This window comes from Mustela lutreola, chromosome 4 (genome assembly GCF_030435805.1).
Source record: "Mustela lutreola isolate mMusLut2 chromosome 4, mMusLut2.pri, whole genome shotgun sequence".
Classification (NCBI taxonomy): domain Eukaryota; kingdom Metazoa; phylum Chordata; class Mammalia; order Carnivora; family Mustelidae; genus Mustela; species Mustela lutreola.
In genome coordinates, this window is record NC_081293.1 from 25670796 (window position 1) to 25692536 (window position 21741).

Consider the following 21741-nt stretch of genomic DNA (forward strand, 5'->3'; position numbering starts at 1 on the left):
GTTGAGCATCAGCACGAAGGAACCACTGCGCCGCCAGACGCCTTTTCCTTCATTTATAAAACTGCAGCAGATTATGGGATCCTGTGGTTCTTTCGATTCTAACTTTATAGGATTCTTCAGTTCCACATTTTGAAAACTGCCCAGCCCTGTACTTCTCCCTACACAAGTGAAGCTTTTCTGACAGGCAGGTTTTAGAAACATCCAGTAAACGTTTTTTATTCCTGTTTGTGCGTCAATGGCTCCCCAAAGTGACCATGTCCAAAGAAACCTACCAGTCTGAAAATCGAAGCTGTCCCCAGGAGGAAATGGCTTGCATGGCCTCACGACCAATGTCCTTAGATAAGGACTTCTGCCATATAATGAGCTACAAACCAATTTTACCTCTGAAACATCCACAAATTTACTCTATACTCTAACAGCTCTCTCTCTCTCTCTCTCTCTCTCATTCACACACACACACACACACACACACACACACCCCAGCACAGGACATGACAGGGTCCCAAAACGAAGAGCCCGGACTTCATGTTTAAGCTGATAAACAAGAAGGCAGGCAACCTTGCTTCAGGCAAAGCTGCCTTCCCAAGTCAAGTCACCATCACAATCGCCCTGAACTTTCTCTGGAAGAAGGTCCTTAGGGAACTCTCCTCAAAGCTCCTAAGCATCCAGAAAGCACTAAAAGCAGTCTCATGCTGTGACTGGCCACGATGTGGGAGCCTGTGCTAGCCTCACTGGCACAAACAAGATTGAGTGGTCAGTCAATGGCACAGACTCAGGAGACCAAAGCCTCCCTCGGGCCATACACGCTGAGCATCGACATGGTCTCCTGTTCGCCTTCAAGTTCTTTTTTCCCTTTCCTTTTCTTTTTTTCTTTTTTTTTTTAAGTATCACCATCGCAAAGTATTCCATGGGGCTTGGTACCTGAAAGGAGGTGGCTGAATCCCAGAGGTGTGGACGCCAACCCAAGTTCACCAGCACTGCCCCGTAAGAGGGAGAGCACGATCCAGAGAGGGTCTGTTCCCAATCCGGAGTCTAGAGATGCAGTCTGGGCATGGCACGCTCCCTTCATGAATGTTTCGATTTTTTAAAAAAGCTTTGGATGGTGAAAAATTTACACACATTTTGGACCATCTGGTTGACCTTCTTCTAACCAAGTGCCACCAGCAGAGGTCAGCGCCAGGGCCTTAGGGCTCCGGATGGCGGTGGGAAATTGTGCTCACGACCCAGTCATCATGGCTAAGCCTTGCTGCTCAGTCAACTAGGTGTTGTCAGAAAGAAGCAGCATTTCTGACTCCTCCCCAGCCCTATGGAGCCTACACGGGGACTGCTCTGCGTGTGCAAGCGTGAGGAGCCCTGAACTGGAGAGACGGGGACACAGGACGACCAACCAAGCCAGTCACACCCAGTGGGTGCCAGATAACACAGCATTCGGCACAAACATCCAAAGGAACTTGGATTGAACCAAGGGGTGAGGGGTCAGTCAGGGCTGGGTGCACGGCGACCCAAGAATGCGGAGTGCAAAAGGACCTGCAGCAGAGCCCCCGGCCCTACTGGGGCCTGCGGCGCCTCCCCAGCAAATGTCCCAGACACATTTAAAATCCCAGGGTCCAGGGATCGAGCCCTGCCTCCGGCTTCCTGCTCAGCGGGAAGCCTGCTTCTCCTTCTCCCACTTGCCCTGCTTGTGCTTGCGGTCTCTCTCTCTCTCTTAATAAATCAATAAATAAATTTTTAAATAAATAGTTAATTACAAGTCTGGGTTTATACCAATTCTAACTCCCAAGAGCACAAAAGGAGCTTATACCTAGTTTCTATTTATGCATATCTGTGTATAATTAGTTAAAAAAACAGGGTCAACACTGGGTGTCTAAGTAATTTTTTTTTTCCTTTAAAACGGGTGCTAGCTGTACTTGACTCAGGATTATCGATCTGTTACTCACTGGGACACACAGACCCTGTAACTCAAAAATCCCCAAGAAAGGATTGGTATGGAAGGCTTCAAGTCCTCTTCCAGTAACAGGTGAAACGGTTTTAAGTAACGTCATGGGACAGGTAAGCTCCAAGATGCTACCTGCCTTGTCCACAAAGGAACAGACTTCATTCTACAGGGAAAAGCCCTTCTGAAGCCCTGTCAGAGGCCTTGACGAGAGAGTGGGTGGAACAGCGGAAAAGCCACCACAAAATCTGAGGCAGGAAATCAAGCAGAAAAATTAACACCGGGGGGTGGGGGTGGGGGGGAAGTGCTCCTTTTACTGACTCTGTAATTGGCAAAGAAAAGAGCTATTTGTTTTCCTAGTATTCTATTTCTTATTTTTCAAAAAGTCAATCTGGCTATGTGCTGTGGAGGAACTATATATATAATCATATATATGTCTATACATATGTTTATATATATATGTTTATACATATGTGTATATATATATTTTTTTGCTTAGACATTTTATTCCCCAAAGGACAAAAAAAATCCTTCACTGTAAAATACCAACTCTGAATTAGGAAAATGGTTTATAGTCGTTATAATTATTGTGCACAGACTCCTGACATTTTTCTCTGTGCTTTCCGCTCCTTTCATGACTGTATGACGGCCGCATCATATGGAAATACAAGTGGTTGAGACATATGTGACATATGTACTACTACTACTTTGTAATTAACAGATTTGCTATAAATACGTTTGCATCGATTGCCTGAGCACATAATTTCTTCAGATGTGTGTGCATGAGTGATTTTATGGACTCCCAAAAGGAGGCTGTCAGTTTAAGGATAGGATTGATTTTGCGGCACTTTTTGTTGTTGTTGTTCACTATTCATCATGGATTTTTATGAAGATTTTTTTTCTTTTTTTTTTGTTTGTTCTCTAAAATTTAAAAAATGGATGCTTAATTTTGTCAGTTGCCTTTCTGCTATCTATTGGTAGGAGCATGAGGGCTTTTTTTCTTTACTACTTTCCTAACTAACATGGCACATTTTGGTTCTGTTGTTCTTAAACTAGCCCTGTGTTCCTAAACAAACCTAATTTGGTCAGTCACAGTGAACAACTCTTTGGCGATGCTGCTCGTCTCTAACTGCTACCTCTTTAGTTGGGAAATTTGAAGATCGCACCATCTCCGCCCATTTGTATCACACAGAAAATGAGCTCCTCCAAGTTTCCATTTTTTTCCCAAGTAATTTCTTTGAATCTAGCTGTTTTATTTTTTTATTATTATTATTTTTTATTTATTTATTTGACAGAGAGAGATCACAAGTAGGCAGAGAGGCAGGCAGAGAGAGAGAGGAGGAAGCAGGCTCCCTGCTGAGCAGAGAGCCCGACGCGGGACTCGATCCCAGGACCCTGAGATCATGCCCTAAGCCGAAGGCAGCGGCTTAACCCACTGAGCCACCCAGGCGCCCCTGAATCTAGCTGTTTTAAAGGAGAAGAGAGAACTTCCTGTTTTGTTGTTTTTCTCTTTTATCACATTAATTACATCAATAGAATACTGATTTTGTTAATCTCTTTAAAAGAATCAAATCTTAATATTATTTATGGGTTTTAAGGCTTTCTCATTAATACTTTTTTCATGACTATCTTTATTATTGAATTTGTTCTTTTCAGTTTGTTGCTTTGTTCTTTTTCTAGATAATTACACATTTTTTCCTTGTGTAAGCACTCAGAATAAAATTTATTAAAACTTTGACACTGCTATAAGGCATCATTTAATAATGTCTCTAATGTGTTTTCTGTACTTTATGATATTCTATATATTTTCTAATTCAGTCGCTACTTAGAGTTTATCAGTTTGATGTTAATTATATTTTCGACATTTCCTTAATAGGTAATCTGTATACATGGTAACAAATTCAAATTCAAAGGGAGAAGTAAGTCTCCCTTCCACGTTATGCCCAGTCCTCCAAGTCTCCCTCCTTAGAGATGACTCCTGAGTAACCTTCTGGAGAGATTCGTTTATATGAAGACACTCAGGAAACCCATGACAATACATTATAATGCTCTGTTCTGAGCCTTATGTATAAGCCTTTGGAAGAGAACTGGTCACCATTTAAAAGTGGCTTAGTACTTTTCAATGATATATTTTTAGGTCCAATTTCATTTCACTATGAGCTATACAGGTAGTTCTAGAAATTTCTGAGTTTAGTAGAACTTACATATGACATGGCAAGTCATCAGCTTTACGTTGAAGTCACATAAAACTTTCTAAAAAGTACTTCCCTGGCTTTAAATTTTCCTCCAAATTCCTATTAATTGTGTTAGTTAAAACATTTTTTTTCTTGGTATGTTTACTCTTTTATGATGGTGGAATTATTTTCTATCAAAATTATATTCCTTTCCATTTCCATGGATACACACATCTATGAGTACTCAGTAGGTTCTTCAATTTACATGAGTCCAGCAAGGTCCCAAATTATCAAAAGGACAATTGAGGTTTTTTATTTGAAAACAGCTCAATTAAAGGTATGATGTATTTGTTTTGTTATTTAAGACATGCAGAGCCAATAAACTTTTGTGTTGTACTGTTTTTATCACTGTCCTTACTGATTCTCACCCAGTACATTTTAGTTAAAAAATCTAACTTTTTCAGATAAAACTTTAGGTGGCAGCCTTTTTATACTTACAGAGTGGGAGCTATGTGCCCAGTAACTTAAAGAATCATTCTTTTAATTAAGCTTAAATGGCTTACTTCGAATAAATTCGATCTTATTTCATTTAGAGTTTAAACTCAGAGCGATGGGTTTCTATTTATAATTACATTCCAAACATCAATGACTTAATAGAAGAATTTTCTTCCGGTATCTACAGAAGAGGGCTGCTCACTGGCTTCGGGGCCAGGAACAGAAGGCACATAACCGCAGCTCATTTCTGATTTAATGCTCTAGCAGACAGGGAAACATGCCCAAAAACCTGGCACCAATTTCCCCAGCTGGGCTAGTGACATTTCAGAGAGGAATATACTTTGTAAAGGTGACAGCTGTGCTGGATTGACAGGGATCATCCTATTTCGTTTTCTTATACTCCGGGTACCTTGGGTAATTGGCTGGCCTACAAGAACCTAATTTTCATTGAACTCCATAGTTCAAACACCTCCATAAATCCTCTTAATCCAATACATACACTATTTATTTAAAAAAAAAAAATCTCCATGACATCATCAGTTCAACAACTCAAAAAAAAAAAAAAAAAAGTCCCCATCTCTATAAATACTTAACATGACGTAGGGATTCAAATACAGGTAAAATACACACAAACCCTTTATCAAAAATTGACTTAAAGGGCCCCGGGGTGGCTCAGTGGGTTAAACCTCTGCCTTCGGCTCAGGTCATGATCCTAGGGTTCTGGGATCGAGCCCCGAATTGGGCTCTCTGTTCAGCAGGGAGTCTGCTTCCCTTCCTCTCTCTCTCTCTCTACTTTTTTTTTTTTTTAAGATTTTATTTATTTATTTGACAGAGAGAGATCATAAGTAGGCAGAGAGGCAGGCAGAGAGAGAGAGGAGGAAGCAGGCTCCCCGCCGAGCAGAGAGCCCGATGCGGGACTCGATCCCAGCACCCTGAGATCATGACCTGAGCCGAAGGCAGCGGCTTAACCCACTGAGCCACCCAGGCGCCCCTCTCTCTCTCTACTTTTGATCTCTGTCAAATAAAAAAGTAAAATCTTAAAAAAAAAAATCACCTTCAAGATTTACTTGTAAATTAATGGGGAGTATGAAATCCCTCTTCCACAAAATCTCTTTTTAGATCTTTCAGCCAGGAAACGGCTTTGTCATACACCAACAGAACATTCCCGAATCGCACTTCATACAGGCTAACTACGTAAAAGTCGACAACCGAAAGACACATAGTTTCTACTATTACTCCCGAAATTTACCATGTCTATCCTTTAAGTCTTCCTAAGCAAAGTGTAATCCAAAATTTAGTGTAGTCCAAGTTTCTCCAGGTTTAAGGAATATTCCCATCTCACTTTTAGAAGAAGCACCAATGTTTTATTCTTTTGCTACAGTACATTAACTCCCTGAAACCCCCTCAGAGGTTCAAGTGTGTGTATCTCCAGAGAAAAAGAAAACAAACAAACAAACAGTGCAGGACTGAATGAGACTAAAGTTAAGACAAAAATCAGGGTATTGAATTAGAAAACCTGCCAAGAGAGGTTTCCACAAAAGAATATATGAAAGTGGCAGGTGACTAGATAACACACAGTTTTTTTCTATAGTTTCTTCTTTCCTCCTCCAGACATCACAACAGCATCCAAACAAGGACATGAGCACACCACTTTGCAGAGTTTCCCTCATCTGGACATCTGATAAGAGTTGCTTTCAAATAAAAAGAACTTCTTTAATTATCCTTCAGGGAACTGGGACCTTGCTGGACTCACGTAAATTGTAGGCCCTACCAAGCCCTCAATATACTTTTTTTTTTTTTAAGATTTTTATTTATTTGACAGAGATCACAAGTAGGTAGAGAGGTAGGCAGAGAGAGAGGGGAAGCAGGCTCCCTGCTGAGCAGAGAGCCCGATGTGGGGCTTGATCCCAGGACCCTGAGATCATGACCTGAGGCAAAGGCAGAGCCTTAACCCACTGAGCCACCCAGGCGCCCCATCAATATACTTTTCTAATAATCCCTCTAATTCATACCTAGGAAATCACCAGAAAGTAGGAGAATGCGTAAGGGGCTAGGACTCTTTTACAGGAAATCGGTCTTTACTCAGTGTAAGCAATTCTTCAGTAAGGAGGCATAAGCAGTCAATAAAACCAACACTTCGTCCATTGTATTGCTTGGTTTCCATGTCAACGATGGTGTTCTATCAAATGAAACTGGGATAGAATAAGGGCCTCCCCCAACTCAAGCACCAAAACCCCTTAAGGACGGTCCAGAATGGATGGACCTTCTCACCTGATAGAGTGGATTATGTTATTACTGAAAAGGAACTAAGTTTCCATTGCCACGAGAGGCTGTGATGATTATATTAGTTCCTCTGTAGAACAGCCTGGTTAGTAACCAGGAATAAAAACAGTAATAAATGGACTGATTTGATGTTGTTAAGGGAAGAGATAGTATGTTACCTCTAGGAAGCTGTGAACGACCAAGTCCTAATGAAGAGTGGAAAAAAGAAAAAGATGATAAGAGAGACCCCAGGAAGTCACCACACTTAAATTTCAAATACCCAATCAAGACTTGAGTGTGTACAGGGACTTCTCCAAAGTCTTCAAAAAAATATAAACAAATGAATTCACCCTTCTTCACATGAATGCCTCCATGCCTCAGCAACCAGTCAGTGCCTTTTAGTATTGGAAATTGAAGTAACTAATGACATTGTTTTATGTTGAAATTATTTTACAGAGAGGAAAACAGGGGGAGGAAATCCTCCCACGTATCACGTGACCCCGGAAGTTAGGTATGTGAACCTGGACACCCGTTCACCTAGAGAAAAGTCTCCTCAGAACCGGAAGGACAGGTACACAGTGAGATCAAACAACGATTGAATAATTCTTCTGACCTGCAAAATGAGAACGAAGTAGTCTACAGGTTTGTTTCGCTGGTAGAGGTAGTATTCTGGGGCCTTCTTGTTCTTCTCATCATACTTCAGTTCCTGGATGACATTGGGGTGCTTTAGCAGCCTTAGAAGGATCTTCTCTGACATCTGGGATGGGCTAAATGCTTCTACTTCTATAGATATAAACACAACTTGATATTACACTTCCAATGGATGGAAAAAAAAAATCATACTAGTGATTCAGGAGTTTAGAATATAAGAATATTCGGAACCAAAGCAATACAATATGGATTAAAGACACTTCCGTTTGGTGATCCACTTGGGGGGGGAAGGTTACCTGAGAGAAATTAGAAAATACCAACGTCTCGTATTTGTTTAAGTATTTCCTTTTCAACCCGTCATTGGTTTCAGTTCTTACAAAATTGCCCTAAGTTTTCTGATACCAATCGAAGTCTACCAGAAGCAGGTTCCCGACTGCCAGGACACCCTCTGACAGGCCACCATAGTCGGACCGTCCAACAACAGCCGAAGGAAGAAGCAAAGGTCAGGAAGCAAGTAGGTGTGGGTTAGTACCAGGTGCCCCGACGAAAGGCTCCACCTCTCCTTCTCCCACTCCACTACTCTGAGAGAGTCTGGGAACAAAGGCAGGCGGAGATTCAGAGGAGAAGCAAGGCACGTGCACACAGCGACATGCACTCCAACTTGCTAACTAAAAAAAATTAAAAAAAAAAAATAATGTGTATCTGTATCGGCAAAAGGAATCCATTTTATTTCCGGTACCCAAACTCTTCCGGAATTACTAGTTTAGGGCTGCTTGATTGAAACTGGACTTCCCGGCACCTCAGAGGCAGAGTGAGAGAACATTTAAAGTATGGTTCCGCAATGATAAACAACATTACCAGAATTTGAAAAATTAAGTCAAAGATACTGTTTATATGTTTAAAAAACTGCTGTCACGAGGTGAACCATAAATTCGGTATTAGCTTCTGTACTAGCTTTCGTAATAACGAAATGAGGTGGTACCCTGTAGAAGTTTTGCAAAATACAGAAGATAAAAGAGGAAAAGAAAATCACCTAGGAACCCACCGCGCCGTCCCTCTCAGCAGCGGGTGAGCACATGTGCCTGTGTGATCTCACAGTTTTATGTGTGTTTTTTTTTTTCCTCGCCTCAAATTAAATTATGAATAACTTCCCGGCTCATAAATATTGTACTCTGAGCATTTCTAGGTATCTGAAAACAGGGTCTTAAAGAGTATATAACATCCATTGCATGGCTACTGTTAGCCTTCTTTTCGAAATCTTTTAAGTATGCTCCATACAGCTGAAGGGCACTGGTCGCCCATCTTGGACACAGACGTCTTCTACAGGCCACTGGGTACTTTCAGATTTTCTCACGTTTCCCCTGGCCCACAGAGCTCACCCTTCACCTAGACAGCCACTTGGGGATGTGAGAAGGGTTAGTCAGTCTCTTAAGTCCATTCAACCTTGACCTTTCTGGAGCAGTCAGTGCCAGCTGGATTGGTGGTTTTAATAATGTGAACGCTTGCCTCCTGGAATGGGCCCAAGTTAATCTGACTTGAAGAGGCCCCGAGAAATCCACGTTAAAGTGCTTAGAATTTCTGATGTCACGGACATCCTAAGAGATAGATTTAATTCTGAAAATCTATTTTTTCTTCTTTGCAAATCAGAGCACCCGTGTTACCACTGAGGTCCGGCTGTTCTTCCAAGGCAAGCTGGAGAGAGAATTACTCCAGGAGGTGGTGTCTGGTCTGCACGGCCAGTCTACGCCACCAGCGGGCTCTCCCCGGCACTGAGCTGGAAGCAGATGACCTGACCTACTGTTCACATGCAGTGTGCCACTAACATTCATCCTTACCTTTCAGACCAATTTTAAGTTACTGGTCCACCCCTGGTAAATGTCTCAGAGGGTTCATGCCGACACTGAACACAGGAGAGGAGAGAATTTAAAAAGAAAAAAACAAAACAAAACAAAACAAAAACAAAAAAACAAAAAACAAAACACAAAAGTGGCATTACTTATCACCCCATTTCCCCGTCCCCACCCCCAGCCCACCCCAGTCAGCGGTGGGTGAGAAACACGGTCCAGGGTTCGGAGAGATCGCAAACTGTGATAAGCTGCACTTGCCTGTTGCTAGGAAACGGTGCATGGCCAGGAGAAGCTGTGGTGATATTTTAACCTTCATCTCGCTGTCTGTCTGCTTAAAGGCAGAAAAATCTTGTTTTCTTTCCCGATGGGCCACTTTCTTTTTCGTTCTGTTATCAGCTGACCGAAGAACGAGAAAAGATAAAAGGAAATGCATTCGATTACATCAGGGCACTTTTTGAATGAAAAGGACACAATCCACTGGAAAGGCTAGACTACCTCCAGATCGCAGGCACTCTAGGCACCAACGCCCCACAGAAAAAGGAGGAGAGAGAATCCTCCACAAATCAGTGCAGCACAGTCATGACCCAATTCAAAGTAAGGCGACTAGGACCAACGGTAAACATTCTCCACAAAGATCTTCAGAGCCCTTGTGAGTACACGACAGGGACAAAACCCTCACACAAGCCATGTAACCCCACAGTGATGGCATGCATCTCAGGGCCTACACAGTCTCCTGTCACTCGGTGTCACCACACTGCGGGGAAGAACAATCACCGGGTGACAGAAGACACAGCGAACGGTGCCCTGCCTTGCAGAGGCTTTTAGCCTCCGCCGAAACAGGGAAAACAAACATCTGAACAAAACCTCTTCAGAAACAGAAAAGAACGTTTTCATAGAACATTTTAACAATAATATCTGTTAGCTTCATTTCTACCCCAGACCCGGAGACCCTCAAGGTCAAGCAAATACAAAGAAGGTCAACCAGAAGAGAGGTCGGCATACTTCCTCTGTCAAGGGCTAGGTAGTATTTCAGGCTCTGGGGGCCACACGGTGTCTGTTGGATCTGCTCAACCCTACTGCTGAACAAAAGCAACCATATGTGAAAGAGCTAACAGGGCGTGTGCCAACAAAACTTTATTATGGAGATGAAATTCGAATTTCATAGTATTTTCTCATGTCTCTAAGTAATTATTCTTTTCATGTTTTCAATGATTACCCAATGTAAAAAACAAACAAAAATTCTCAGCTTGGGGGCTCTCCAAACACTGGCGGCCACTTGTGGGCTGTAGTTTGTTGTTGTTGTTGTTTTTGCAAACCCCTGATCTAGATGGTGTCTAATACAAAACCCTTTTCCAGTACTTTTCTCAACAGAGAAATGATCAAGAAAAAACTTGGTTAAAGACAAGACCTGAATCGCTCACTCCTCTCTCAAGAATCCTGAGTCTGTACGCTATTACCATTTCATGCCTAGGGCCAAGCAGACTTAATTACCAGGCTGGTCCTGGGGTGAGGGCAATCGTAACTTATCATTTTCTTCTGTCTCGAATTCTTTTCAGAACCAGACAGCATAAATCAACACCATATTTCCAAATAATTTTCTAATGGCAAACGTAGTCCTCAGAGTCCTGATCGCCTCTCGACTTCAAGGATATCCCTAAAACCATGTGGTCAGCATTCCATCCAGCCAGGCAGGCTGGGCAACACTTCTGTGTAAAATCAGTTTAATCGAGGTTTAAGAGACTTTAACTGGAAAGCAAACATAAGATCTCCTATCTCGTAAGTACTTTAGTTATCTTTCTTATGATGAGTACCACCCCCGAAGAAACAAAGAAAAAATCTCTCTCTCTCTCTCTATAGATATATAAAGAGGCACACTTGGTATTAAATGGTCACTCGAAGGAAGGATGAAAAGACTGTCAACACACAAGTAACAATATTCTTGATTATGTGATCTCTGACTACTCTCCAAGTGTCAAGAAGATAAAACACATAGGAAATGGTGATTTTAAAGAACACATTAATATATAGATGAGAAAAAAGACACATTTTCAGAAGCAAGTCATTTCCTAAATATCAAGTTTATCCTTCCAAGGGTACATGGAAGACTCTCATTATTAAAATGAGGAACGTTCCCATCTAGCAGGACTAAATAAAAATCGCTCTGTTTTAAGCAAGGCAGGCCCCATCCCAGGGGCCCCAGGCCATGTGAACAATCCATTTCCCTTTTAAGTCATGCTTTAATAAGCCAAACAGAACAAACAGAGCCCAGATACTCTTCTCTGGCCCACCTCTGAGAGCCCCAAACATCTCCAGGCAAACACTCCCCTGTCTCGTTATTAATCTCTTGAAAGAGATTACTAAGATTCTACTAAGAATGAGGCTGAAGAAGGTTTACACCCCACAGTCCAACAATCCAGTTGAGGACTTCAGTGAGACAGGATTCCGCTTCAATACTCAGCCCAGGATTGTTTACCTCACACGCAAAGACCAGCGGATCTTCCCCTCCCTCTACAAACAAGCCAAGAGACTTCTACCCCCTTCACCCATTTCCCCCTGCCCCCCCCAAAGAAGATAGAGTAGCACATAAAGGGAAAAACACATTTCTATTGTGTACCCTACCCTGTCCTGCTCCCCGTCCCTCCCAGTGAGCACTCCTTGCCACAGCAAAGCTACGCTCACAAACCTCACCTCTACCCTGGCCCCTGGGTTCTAGAACAAGGACATTTAAATGGTGGCAATCCATCCATTTAACAAATCCTCCTCACAAGCACTTGAATTTGGACCTTAAGTAGAAAAAGAAATTTATCTGAACACAACTGCCTAGCTGTGGAAAATAAAAATGTAGTGAAGAGCAACTCTTTTACCACACCTACAATAAAAGTAAAAACCAAGAAGGGAGTTTTCTGTTCAGGGCAAGTAATGCCCTCATCCCTTGTTAGAAGAAGTTGGCTTTTCAAAAAAAAAAAAGACAAACACAAAAATGAAATATTGCCACTCTACACCACAGGCCCTGCCTCTCCTTTCCCCCCTCTGATGAAGGTTCTGGAACACACAGCTAAGTGGTGTGTTCCACATACACACAGCACATACACATAGACACAGCACGTCATGAGAGACAGAGGCAAGAGGCCACTGGAGACGAGAGCGGACTCACGAACGAGATGACAGAAAACAGCGAAGGTTTTGAAAAAAATCACACTCTGACTACTCACTGTATAAATCTGTTTCGTCTAGAATCTCAGATTTGATGATTTCTTCAATCACGTCTTCTAATGTGACAATTCCCAGAACTTCATAAAACGGGTCCCCTTCTCCTTCATTGTTCACTCGCTGCACAATGGCCAAATGAGATTTACCTTTAAAGAAAAGAAAACAAAGTTGAGGAAGCAATTCTCTGACTCTCCGGAAGGAAGTCTGGCACGGGAGCATGTTAAGAACAGAGGCGAACGCAGAGACCGGATGATCCAAGTCTGCATTTCGGCGTTTAAACACGGGGTGGAAATGGCACAGGCAAATGGAAAAGTTTCCCGAGTCATCGAAAGCAAGACGACTGAGCAGGAAGAGCCTCGACTTCTACACACGTCAGCCTGCGCCCCGTTACCATTCGCTTCCTCATGGGGTAGATCTTCAATCATGTCAGCCCCTCCTCTGTGACCTTATAGCAACCGCCTTTTTTTTTTTTTTTTTTTTTTTTTAGGAGAATGGTTCTCCAAGTGTGGTCTGTGGACCCTTAGGGATGCCCAAGACCCTCTTAGGAGGGCAGCGAGGTCAGATGATTTCCAGTGGAACACTCAACGTTCCCGACCTTTTGCACTGTGCTGGGGTTTGAGCCCATCAGGCAAAGCTGCCCAAGCACAAAGCGAGGCAGTAGGGGCAGACCAGGTTCTCTGCCACCACACATGCTCAGGAAATGGGGGGAAAGTCCATTTCTCTTCAGAATGTCCCTAGTGAAGATGTAAAAATTAATTTCATTAAATCTTGACCTTGAGTACTTGTCCTTTAATACTGTACGTGGCAAAAGGAGACCCACCCTAAAACACTTGAGTCACATCCTGAGGTATAATCATTGTCTTGAGGAAAGGCACTTACACAACTGTTTGCATGGGCAGGTTGCACTAGCCACGTTTTTCACTGGACGACATTTTTATCTGAAGGGTAAGTACCCAATGGATGGTGTTTAGACTTGTATATCTGGCAAATATTTCCTTGAAAATGGACAAAATGAGCCTGCAAAGTTAAGGAAAACAACAGCAGCATTTGCTAGTGATAAAATTTGAGCTTTCACAGGAAAATTGGGATTTGGGGAAACTTGTGTCCACCACAGGCTTGAGAACTTCTCAACAAGGAGTTTTCTGATGAAGTAACGAGTGGGATTTTTAAAAATACTGAATAATGAAATAGGTCAACATGTCAAAGATCTACAGGACTCTCTGAACCAGTATTTTCCAAATGGCCATGGGAATGGTGCTACCAAGTCATGCACAGGTAAACAATCTATTCAGAGTACAAGTCAGAACAACAGATTCTTTTTTCCTCTCATACCCAATTTTAATATTTTTTTAAAAGAAGCTTTTATTTAAATTCCAGTTATTTAACAGACTGGGTAACATTAGTGTCAAGTGTACGATTTAGTGACTCAACAGCTCCATGCAACACCCAGCGCTCATTGCCACAAGTGCCTTCCTTGATCCCGGTCACCTATTTCCCCCATCTTCCCGCTCACCCCCTCTCTGGTCACCATCAGTTTGTTCTCTACAGGTACAGAGTCTGCTGCTTGGTTATACCAATGGATTTCTTTTCTTTTTTCATTCTTTCTTTCTTTTTCTTTTTAAAGATATTTATTTATTTATTTATTTGACAGATCATAGGTAAGCAGAGAGGGGAGAGGGGAAGCAGGCTCCCTGCTGAGCAGAGAGCCTGATGCGGGACTCAATCCCAGGACCCCGAGATCATGACCTGAGCTGAAGGCAGAGGCTTAACCCACTGAGCCACCCAGGTACCCCTAGACCAGTGGATTTCTTAAAATAAACTATTTATTTGGAATAATTTTAGATTGACAGAAAATCTGTAAAGACAGTGCAGAATGCCTGTGGAGCCTCTCCTCAGTTGCCCCCATTGTCAACACCCTGCATTACCACAACATATTTGTAAAACTAAGAAATTGACCATTGATACAATAAATTCCAGACTTATTTGGGATTTCACCAGTTTTTCCATTAACTCTCTCTTTCTGTTCTAATATCCAGTCCAGAGTACCACACTGCATTCAGGTGTCCTGTCTCCTTTGGCATCTGACAGTTTCTTAGTCTTTGTTTTTTTATGACCTCGACAATCAAGGAGTACTGGTCAGGAATCCTGTAGAATGTCCTTTGATTTGGGTTTGTCTGATGTTTTCTCGTGATTAGACTGGGGTTCTGGGTTTTCTAGTTACATCACATCAGGGCTTTCTCGACAGCCACATGACATTTCGAGTTTCTCTACTATCCAGTTACTCATTTTTCTTCTTTCTCCAATTCTATCCCTTGGAAGCCGGTCATGAAGTCCAACCCACCCTCACGGAGTGGGGAGGAGTAGAAATGAAGCTCTCCTTCCTGGACTGGGAGAGTACCGACATAGAGTATGCAGAATTTTTCTTTAAGGAAGATTTCAGACCAAAGGATTTCAATTTAACAGTGTACCCAAACTCCACTGGAATAGTTTCAGATTCTACATGACAACTAACCTTTAAAAAACTACCACTTGTGGAGTTTTGGTAGAGTATCAAAGGAAGATATTCCCAATCCCCCAAAATGGTTGTTCAAATACCCTGTCCCTTTCCAAATATCTGTGGGAGCTCAGATTTTCTTCATCTTTTTCAATTAAAACATATACTGCACAGACTGAATGCCGAAGATGATAGATGGGCTGCTATTTTTGTTTTGGAAAAGTTATTTTTAATAAAAATGTTATTTATGTTTATGTAGTGTATCTATTACTGTCCTTCAAAAATTAATTAACCAGAAATGAATTAAGGTGTTTTATATTACTCCACTTTAATTTCAAATACAGTGAATATCAAAAGACAGAACCCACACAAAGTTCAAGAGTCCTCAGTAATTCTTAAGAGCTTAAAGAGATCTGAAGACAAAGTTTTTGTTTTTGTTTTTAAGACTTTATTTATTTATTTGACAGAGACAGGGGGAGAGAGGGAATGCAAGCAGGGAGAATGGGAGAGGGACAACCAGGCTTCCCGCTGAGCAGGGAGCCCAATGTGGGGCTCGATCCCAGGACCCTAGGATCATAACCTGAGCCAAAGGCAGATACCCAACAACTGAGCCACCCAGGCAGCCCTGAAGACAAGAAAGTTTAAGAACAGCTGCCAGAGGAGACGGCCAGAAGGGTAAGGGAGGAGCAGGTGCCCCAGAGCTGAACAGTCCTGGATTGAAATCCCAGCACGGGCCCTTCCTAGCCATTACTAGCTGTGTGATCACGAGCAAATTCCAGAACTTTCCTGAGCCTCAGTCTCCTCATCTCTTAAAACCAGGCTCATAATAACTGCTGCCACACACAACTGCCCTGAACATCAGAGATCGTGTTGGGACCAGCAAGGACAGTGGCTGGGAGTCCCTAAACGATCAGGAAATGGGAACTCTCATTCTCTTTTTAACATTCTTCCTCAGTTCTAAGACACCATCAACTTATTACCAGCTTATTCAGAGACAAGAAAACCCTCTATATTAAAAGTATACCCTGACTAAAAGATGCATTTCCCTTTCAGAAAAAAAATTTTTTTTTAAATTTTTTTTAAAGATTTTATTTATTTATTTGACAGAGAGAGATCACAAGTAGGCAGAGAGGCAGGCAGAGAGAGAGAGAGGAGGAAGCAGGCTCCCCGCCAAGCAGAGAGCCCGATGCGGGACTCGATCCCAGGACCCCGAGATCATGACCTGAGCCGAAGGCAGCGGCTTATCCCACTGAACCACCCAGGTGCCCCAGAAAAAAAATCTTTTAAGATAATAATGCATCTCTCAAATACCGATATTGGTTTTCCTAATCCAAGGCATGTGAGGCATCCAAAACAGGTCCTTTATTTAAGCCAAGAAGACATGATCTGGAAATTTCATGCTCTGTTAACATGTGTACTACTTTCTTTAATGACCGGGTGGGGATTCTTTGGAGCGGGGGATGGTAGGGGGGGTTACTTAAATAAAGTTTACCTAAAACTTCAAATCAGGTGAGTTGACTCAAACACAACCAGCTAGACAAACTAAAAAATATTCTCTGGGGGGTCAGAATGTGATCGAGTTCCCAGCACTTACTCAGAAACTGGCTCTGGTTTTATAGGTTTGTGGGTCCTTTCCTGCTCTGCTTCAGACCCCTTTACAGGCATCAGGGAAGCCTCGAAGCTTAGATTGTTAGACGATTAGGCATCCTAACAATTTTCATCCTTAGCGTGCTCATGCTCAAAGAATGAAAATATTTTGAGCAAATGAAGAGGGAAACTTATCAGCAATAGATATAAACACACATCAGGTCACGTCACTGCTACCCTGGTCCATTCAGGCCGGTCACTTTCTCACATCTGCTTTCCCAAGGACCCAAACATAAGCAGTTAAAAATTCTTGGTGAATGCTGTCTGTCGAAAGTTAAATTCTTTTGCTATTCCCAGCTTGTGATCATTTAAAAGGAATTTTCCAAAGCAAGGTCTAATATTAGACTCAAAATGAAGTTTCCATTCCACTGAGGCACTATTCTCACCAAAGTAACTACCGCATAATCAGATTGTCTTGGAGCGATTCGTTTAAATGCAGATGGACATACTTGAAATACCAGCTCGAAGGCACCAACAGATCTGAGTGGAAAGGGCCATACTCGACGAGAAACTATTCGTGTGAGTTAGGTTTCGTAGACCGAAAAATCACTAAGTTTTCTTCCAAGCTCACTTGTAGGCTTTCATCCCCCTACTTCCAGTGTTGAAACTCCTGCAGCTGCCCCAGAGCCACATTCTTTTAGCTTTGCAATTCCTGGTGAGAAGTCCTGTTTTCTGAAACTTTTTTCCAGGTAAGCAATACAACAAAACAAAACAAAACAAAAACGTTCCTCCTGTCGGATCACGAGATTGTATCCCCTCCATTTAACCATTTGCCGCAAGGAATGTGGTCTTCAATTTCAGCCACGGAGCAATCCAAAAGAAAAGGTAAACTTGTTGATGGGAGAAATTTTAAATAACTGAGTTCAAATAACATACTTTTTAACCCGAGTGTGGGGAGAATTAAGTCAGGATTAACAGCAGAAAAGCAACTTTGGGGAAACTCATGAAAGCCAAAGTCAAAAACTAGAAAAGATTATGAACTAATGGATACTTAGCTTCCAAAGAGATGAAAATACAGCCATCAGCAAAATATGTAATTACAGGCATTAAATAACACTAGAACTTTTTAATATCTATAGATTAAATGAACTCAATAAAGTGTATGTGTAACAAAGAAAACATACACGGCTGTCACTATTAGGACCTGGAGAGAACCCTTTCTGGCAAGCTGGAAGGGATCTTGTGGTGTTCCAGTCGCTTCAAACCATCCTGAAATATAAACCCCTAGCCTTTCTTCCTCCAGCTCTGGTCCTAGAAATGGAGGAAAAACAGATCACCAAGTCAGGCTGAAGAGAACCCAAGCAGGCCTGTTTTCAGACTATAGGGTTCTAGGAGATATCTCAACTCAAATCCAGAATTATAAGCAAGTTATTAGAAAGGAGTAACCTAGATTGTTCATCTTTAACTGTTGTGTGCTCAGGGCAAGGCACCTGCACAGATGACTTCGGAAGAACCAGTCTCCATGATGAGATGAGCTCAGTGACCATCTGCACACAGTAAGGCAGGCATCAACTTCCTGCCGCTGCCTGTTCCCACCTGGCGTGTTCTCTCTGGACTGCTGATCTAGCCCAGCACAGGGGCCAGGTGGCAGCCCTGTACCTTTTAACTTTGCTTCAATCCCAGGCTCAGATTTTATTTTATTTTATTTTTTTAAGATTTTATTTATTTATTTGACAGAGAGAGATCACAAGTAGGCAGAGAGGCAGGCAGAGAGAGAGAGAGGAGGAAACAGGCTTCCTGCTGAGCAGAGAGCCCGATGTGGGACTCGATCCCAGGACCCTGAGATCATGACCTGAGCCGAAGGCAGCGGCTTAACCCACTGAGCCACCCAGGCGCCCACCAGGAAGAACACAAGCAGGAAGATTCAATGTGGAGAAAAGCCAAACATGGTACAATCATCGTTACTGCTACGTTGCTCAACTCCAGGGGCGTGGCCAGCAGAGAGCACATGGTCTGTTCCCCCTACGCCATGCCGTGCAGGAGCCCCTCACTAACCAAAGCTGGGGCCCAGGAAGCTTGGGGAGGCCTTCATTTTAAAAAGATTCTAAGTGGTGGGCGCCTGGGTGGCTCAGTGGGTTAAGCCGCTGCCTTCGGCTCAGGTCATGATCTTAGGGTCCTGGGATCGAGTCCCACATCGGGCTCTCTGCTCAGCAGGGAGCCTGTTTCCTCCTCTCTCTCTCTGCCTGCCTCTCTGCCTACTTACTTGTGATCTCTCTGTCAAATAAATAAATAAAATCTTTAAAAAAAAAAAAAAAAAAGATTCTCAGTGGTAACAAGTTCCCAAAATGGGATGGAGGAGATCTGAAGGGCCATACTCAGGTTCTCCCCAAGGACATCAGTTTTGATTACTGGCCAAGAAGTCAATCAATAATACACTTGGAGCAGAATGAGCCTTGTTTTACAAAATATGAACACAACGGATCACGTGAGATGAAGTGTATGAGCATAATCTGTGACCCATAAAACACAGGGCCGTGCAACTAACTGGTGGGGGAGAGAGACACTAGGAGGGAGAGACAACAAAAAAGCATGTCCAGCTGGGGACCAGGAGCCATGGAGAACAAACAGCAGGGGCAGAATTATTTAATACAGGATGGGCAGGGAGGGCCTCACTAATGAGGGGACATCGGAGCGAAGCTGAGGGGCACAGAGGAGCCAGATGAAGCAGGTAAGGGACCAGGGCGGGGGGTGACAGGCGGGAGGAATAACAGGCCCTGAGGAGGGAGAGGCTGGAGGAGAAGGCAGGGAGGCTGGTGTGGAGGGAGCAGAGCCAGCAAGAGGGAAGCCGGTGGAGAGGAGGGGCAGGTCATATAACCAGTAGAAAGGCGGGAGCTTCTGCTCTGAGACAGGTGGTCAGGTGGTCATTGGAAGGTTCTGAGCCAAAGAGTGGCATGGCCTGGATGGTTCTAAAAGGATCTCCCTGCCTGCGGAGGTGAGAAGAGGCTTGGCAGCTGGTAGGAAGAGTTCGGCAGTGGGGAAGGGCTGAGGCCGGGAGAAGGGAGAGCCGGAAAAGTTATGTCAGGAATCTAAGTGAGAGGGGAGGGTGGCGTGGAGCAGGTGCTAGCAGTGGAGGTGACAAGTACTTAGATTCTGAGTATGTCAGATAGAGCCGGCAGCTCTGGCTGATGGACTGAATGTAGGGCAGAGGCGAGAGGAGTCAAGGCCAGTTCTAAGGTGTTTCCGCCCGAGCCAGGGGAAGGAGAGTCGCAGCTACTGCCAAGGGCTGCTGGAAGGCCCGCATCTGAAAGGGTGACATCAGTCCCGTTGTAGACAGGCCAGCTGAGAGAGGCCAGAGGGAGTATGCAGAAGAAGGACAATGGGGTTTCGAAAGCCAGATTTTTAAAAAACGATTTTAAGAAGCAGAGAGGACTGGAAATCATCAAATGCAGCCTAAAAGGCCATGAGAGCTGATTACGGGGACAAAAGACCCTCAAGCGTGAAGCATCGAAGGCCGCGGTCCGTGCCCAGAGTCCGTGGGACTTCCACTCCGACCCTTCTTGCTAGCGGGAGACATGAGCTGCTTCTGCTGGGGACCTTCGCCACAAAGACCTGTGTCACTAGGACAGAACTAGGCTTTCCTCTCCAAAGCAACACGCCCCTCTCCAAGTACCCACTTCTAGAAATGACACCATTAGATTTCCAGTCACCCAGGCTTGACGCTCTGAAACTGCCTTTGCCTCTCCTCTCCCTGCTCTCACTTTTCCTCCTCCTTTTTCATGACGCGTGAATACAGAGCATCTAAGATGATGAGTGAGGCCGGTGAGTCTCCACAGGTACAGATTCCTGCAGAACCACCGCCCAGGAGGACTAGCAAGGTCAGGGCAGAACAACGGACCAAAGGGGGTGAATGAGGCAGGAGGCTAGAGGGGAGCCCAGAGCAGGGAAGAGGGAACAGAGGGGGACAGACGTGCCTAAGTAGGATAAACTCACTTCTGGTTCCAAGGCAGGTAGAGGCCCGCCTGTGGTCTCCCTGGGAAGACGTCCGTTCCCCAGCCCCTTCTGTTTGTTGACAAAGGATCCTCCCAAAATAGAAATCCCAGTGATCCTGCAACATGCGAGCTCACGATGATTAAGTGGGAATACAGCCTCCGAAGAAGGGAAGCGATGCTCCTCCTGTCCGCAGTCACACCTGCATTATTGTGTTCGGGGCTGGGTTTTGTAATTTACCAGAGGCAAACTGAGGACAGAACTACCAAGGTCCTTACCACATACCACATGAGGCACAAATGAAAAGACCAGAGACTTCTAGAAGAGACTGCTAGAAGAGACACCTGGGCAGAGGTGGAACTCAACAGAAGCCTTCAAGTCTCTGAAATGGAAAGCCATCGGTGGCGCCTGTGCCCTTCACCCAACAGCGTGCTACCTGCACTTGTTCCTCCATCTCCCCTGATGAGACTGTCACCTCCTTGAAGACAGGAGCCTAGGCTTTATGCATCTTTGTATTACCCTCCTCCCAGCCCCCACAACCCCGCCAAGTCTAGCACATCCCCGAACTCCTGTCTCTTTTCTGCTCCTGGAAACCTAAGGCTCACTGGATTGCAACACGCTCATGTCATCCCTTCTGTGGTGTTCACTTCCCATCTGCTCAGCGAAGGAGAAAACCTGGTAGAGTAGGGCTCAGAGGCCATCAAAACCTGGCCACATGGCCCCCTCTTTCCACCTCTGTCTCCATACTCCTCCTACATGCTCACAAGCCAGCAGGTGGCCCGATGTCCTCCAGTTGTAACCATGACAGCTTTACTCCAGCTCTCCTCGAAGTCCCAATCCTGGCAGTCCTTGTCATTGCTGCCCCCGCGTGGAACGCCTCTCCAAATGGCACCTTTCCCAGGATGCCCTTCCTGGTCCCCAAAGGTAGAGATGGTCCTTTCTCTTTCTCAACTCCCACAGCGTCCCCTACATTTCTCATCAGGCATGGTCACTGGCTGCCTCCTAGTAAGGCTGTCATCTTCTCTGCTGGACTGAGCTCCTCGATCACCCCCTTCTCCCACAGCACCTGGCTGAGGCCCACCCCACCTCACCCAACAGGTA

General features: G+C 44.0%; 1 protein-coding gene across 4 annotated transcripts in view; it reads right to left on the reverse strand.

The window, feature by feature from the left end:
• Positions 1–21741, reverse strand: part of CNNM2 (cyclin and CBS domain divalent metal cation transport mediator 2) — a 147029-nt gene that overhangs the window by 17815 nt on the left and 107473 nt on the right. For 3 of the 4 annotated variants that reach the window (XR_009352473.1, XM_059169043.1, XM_059169042.1), the window contains exons 2-4: positions 12575–12718; positions 9621–9758; positions 7478–7647 (exon numbers count right to left, since the gene is read on the reverse strand). Coding sequence is in view for 2 of the 4 variants with exons in the window: in XM_059169043.1 (XP_059025026.1) it covers positions 7478–7647; positions 9621–9758; positions 12575–12718 (452 nt within the window). In the remaining 2 variants the exon portion in view is untranslated. Of the gene's footprint in view, positions 1–7477; positions 7648–9620; positions 9759–12574; positions 12719–21741 lie in introns of those variants that run through there. The other variant, XR_009352474.1, reaches the window with a different exon arrangement.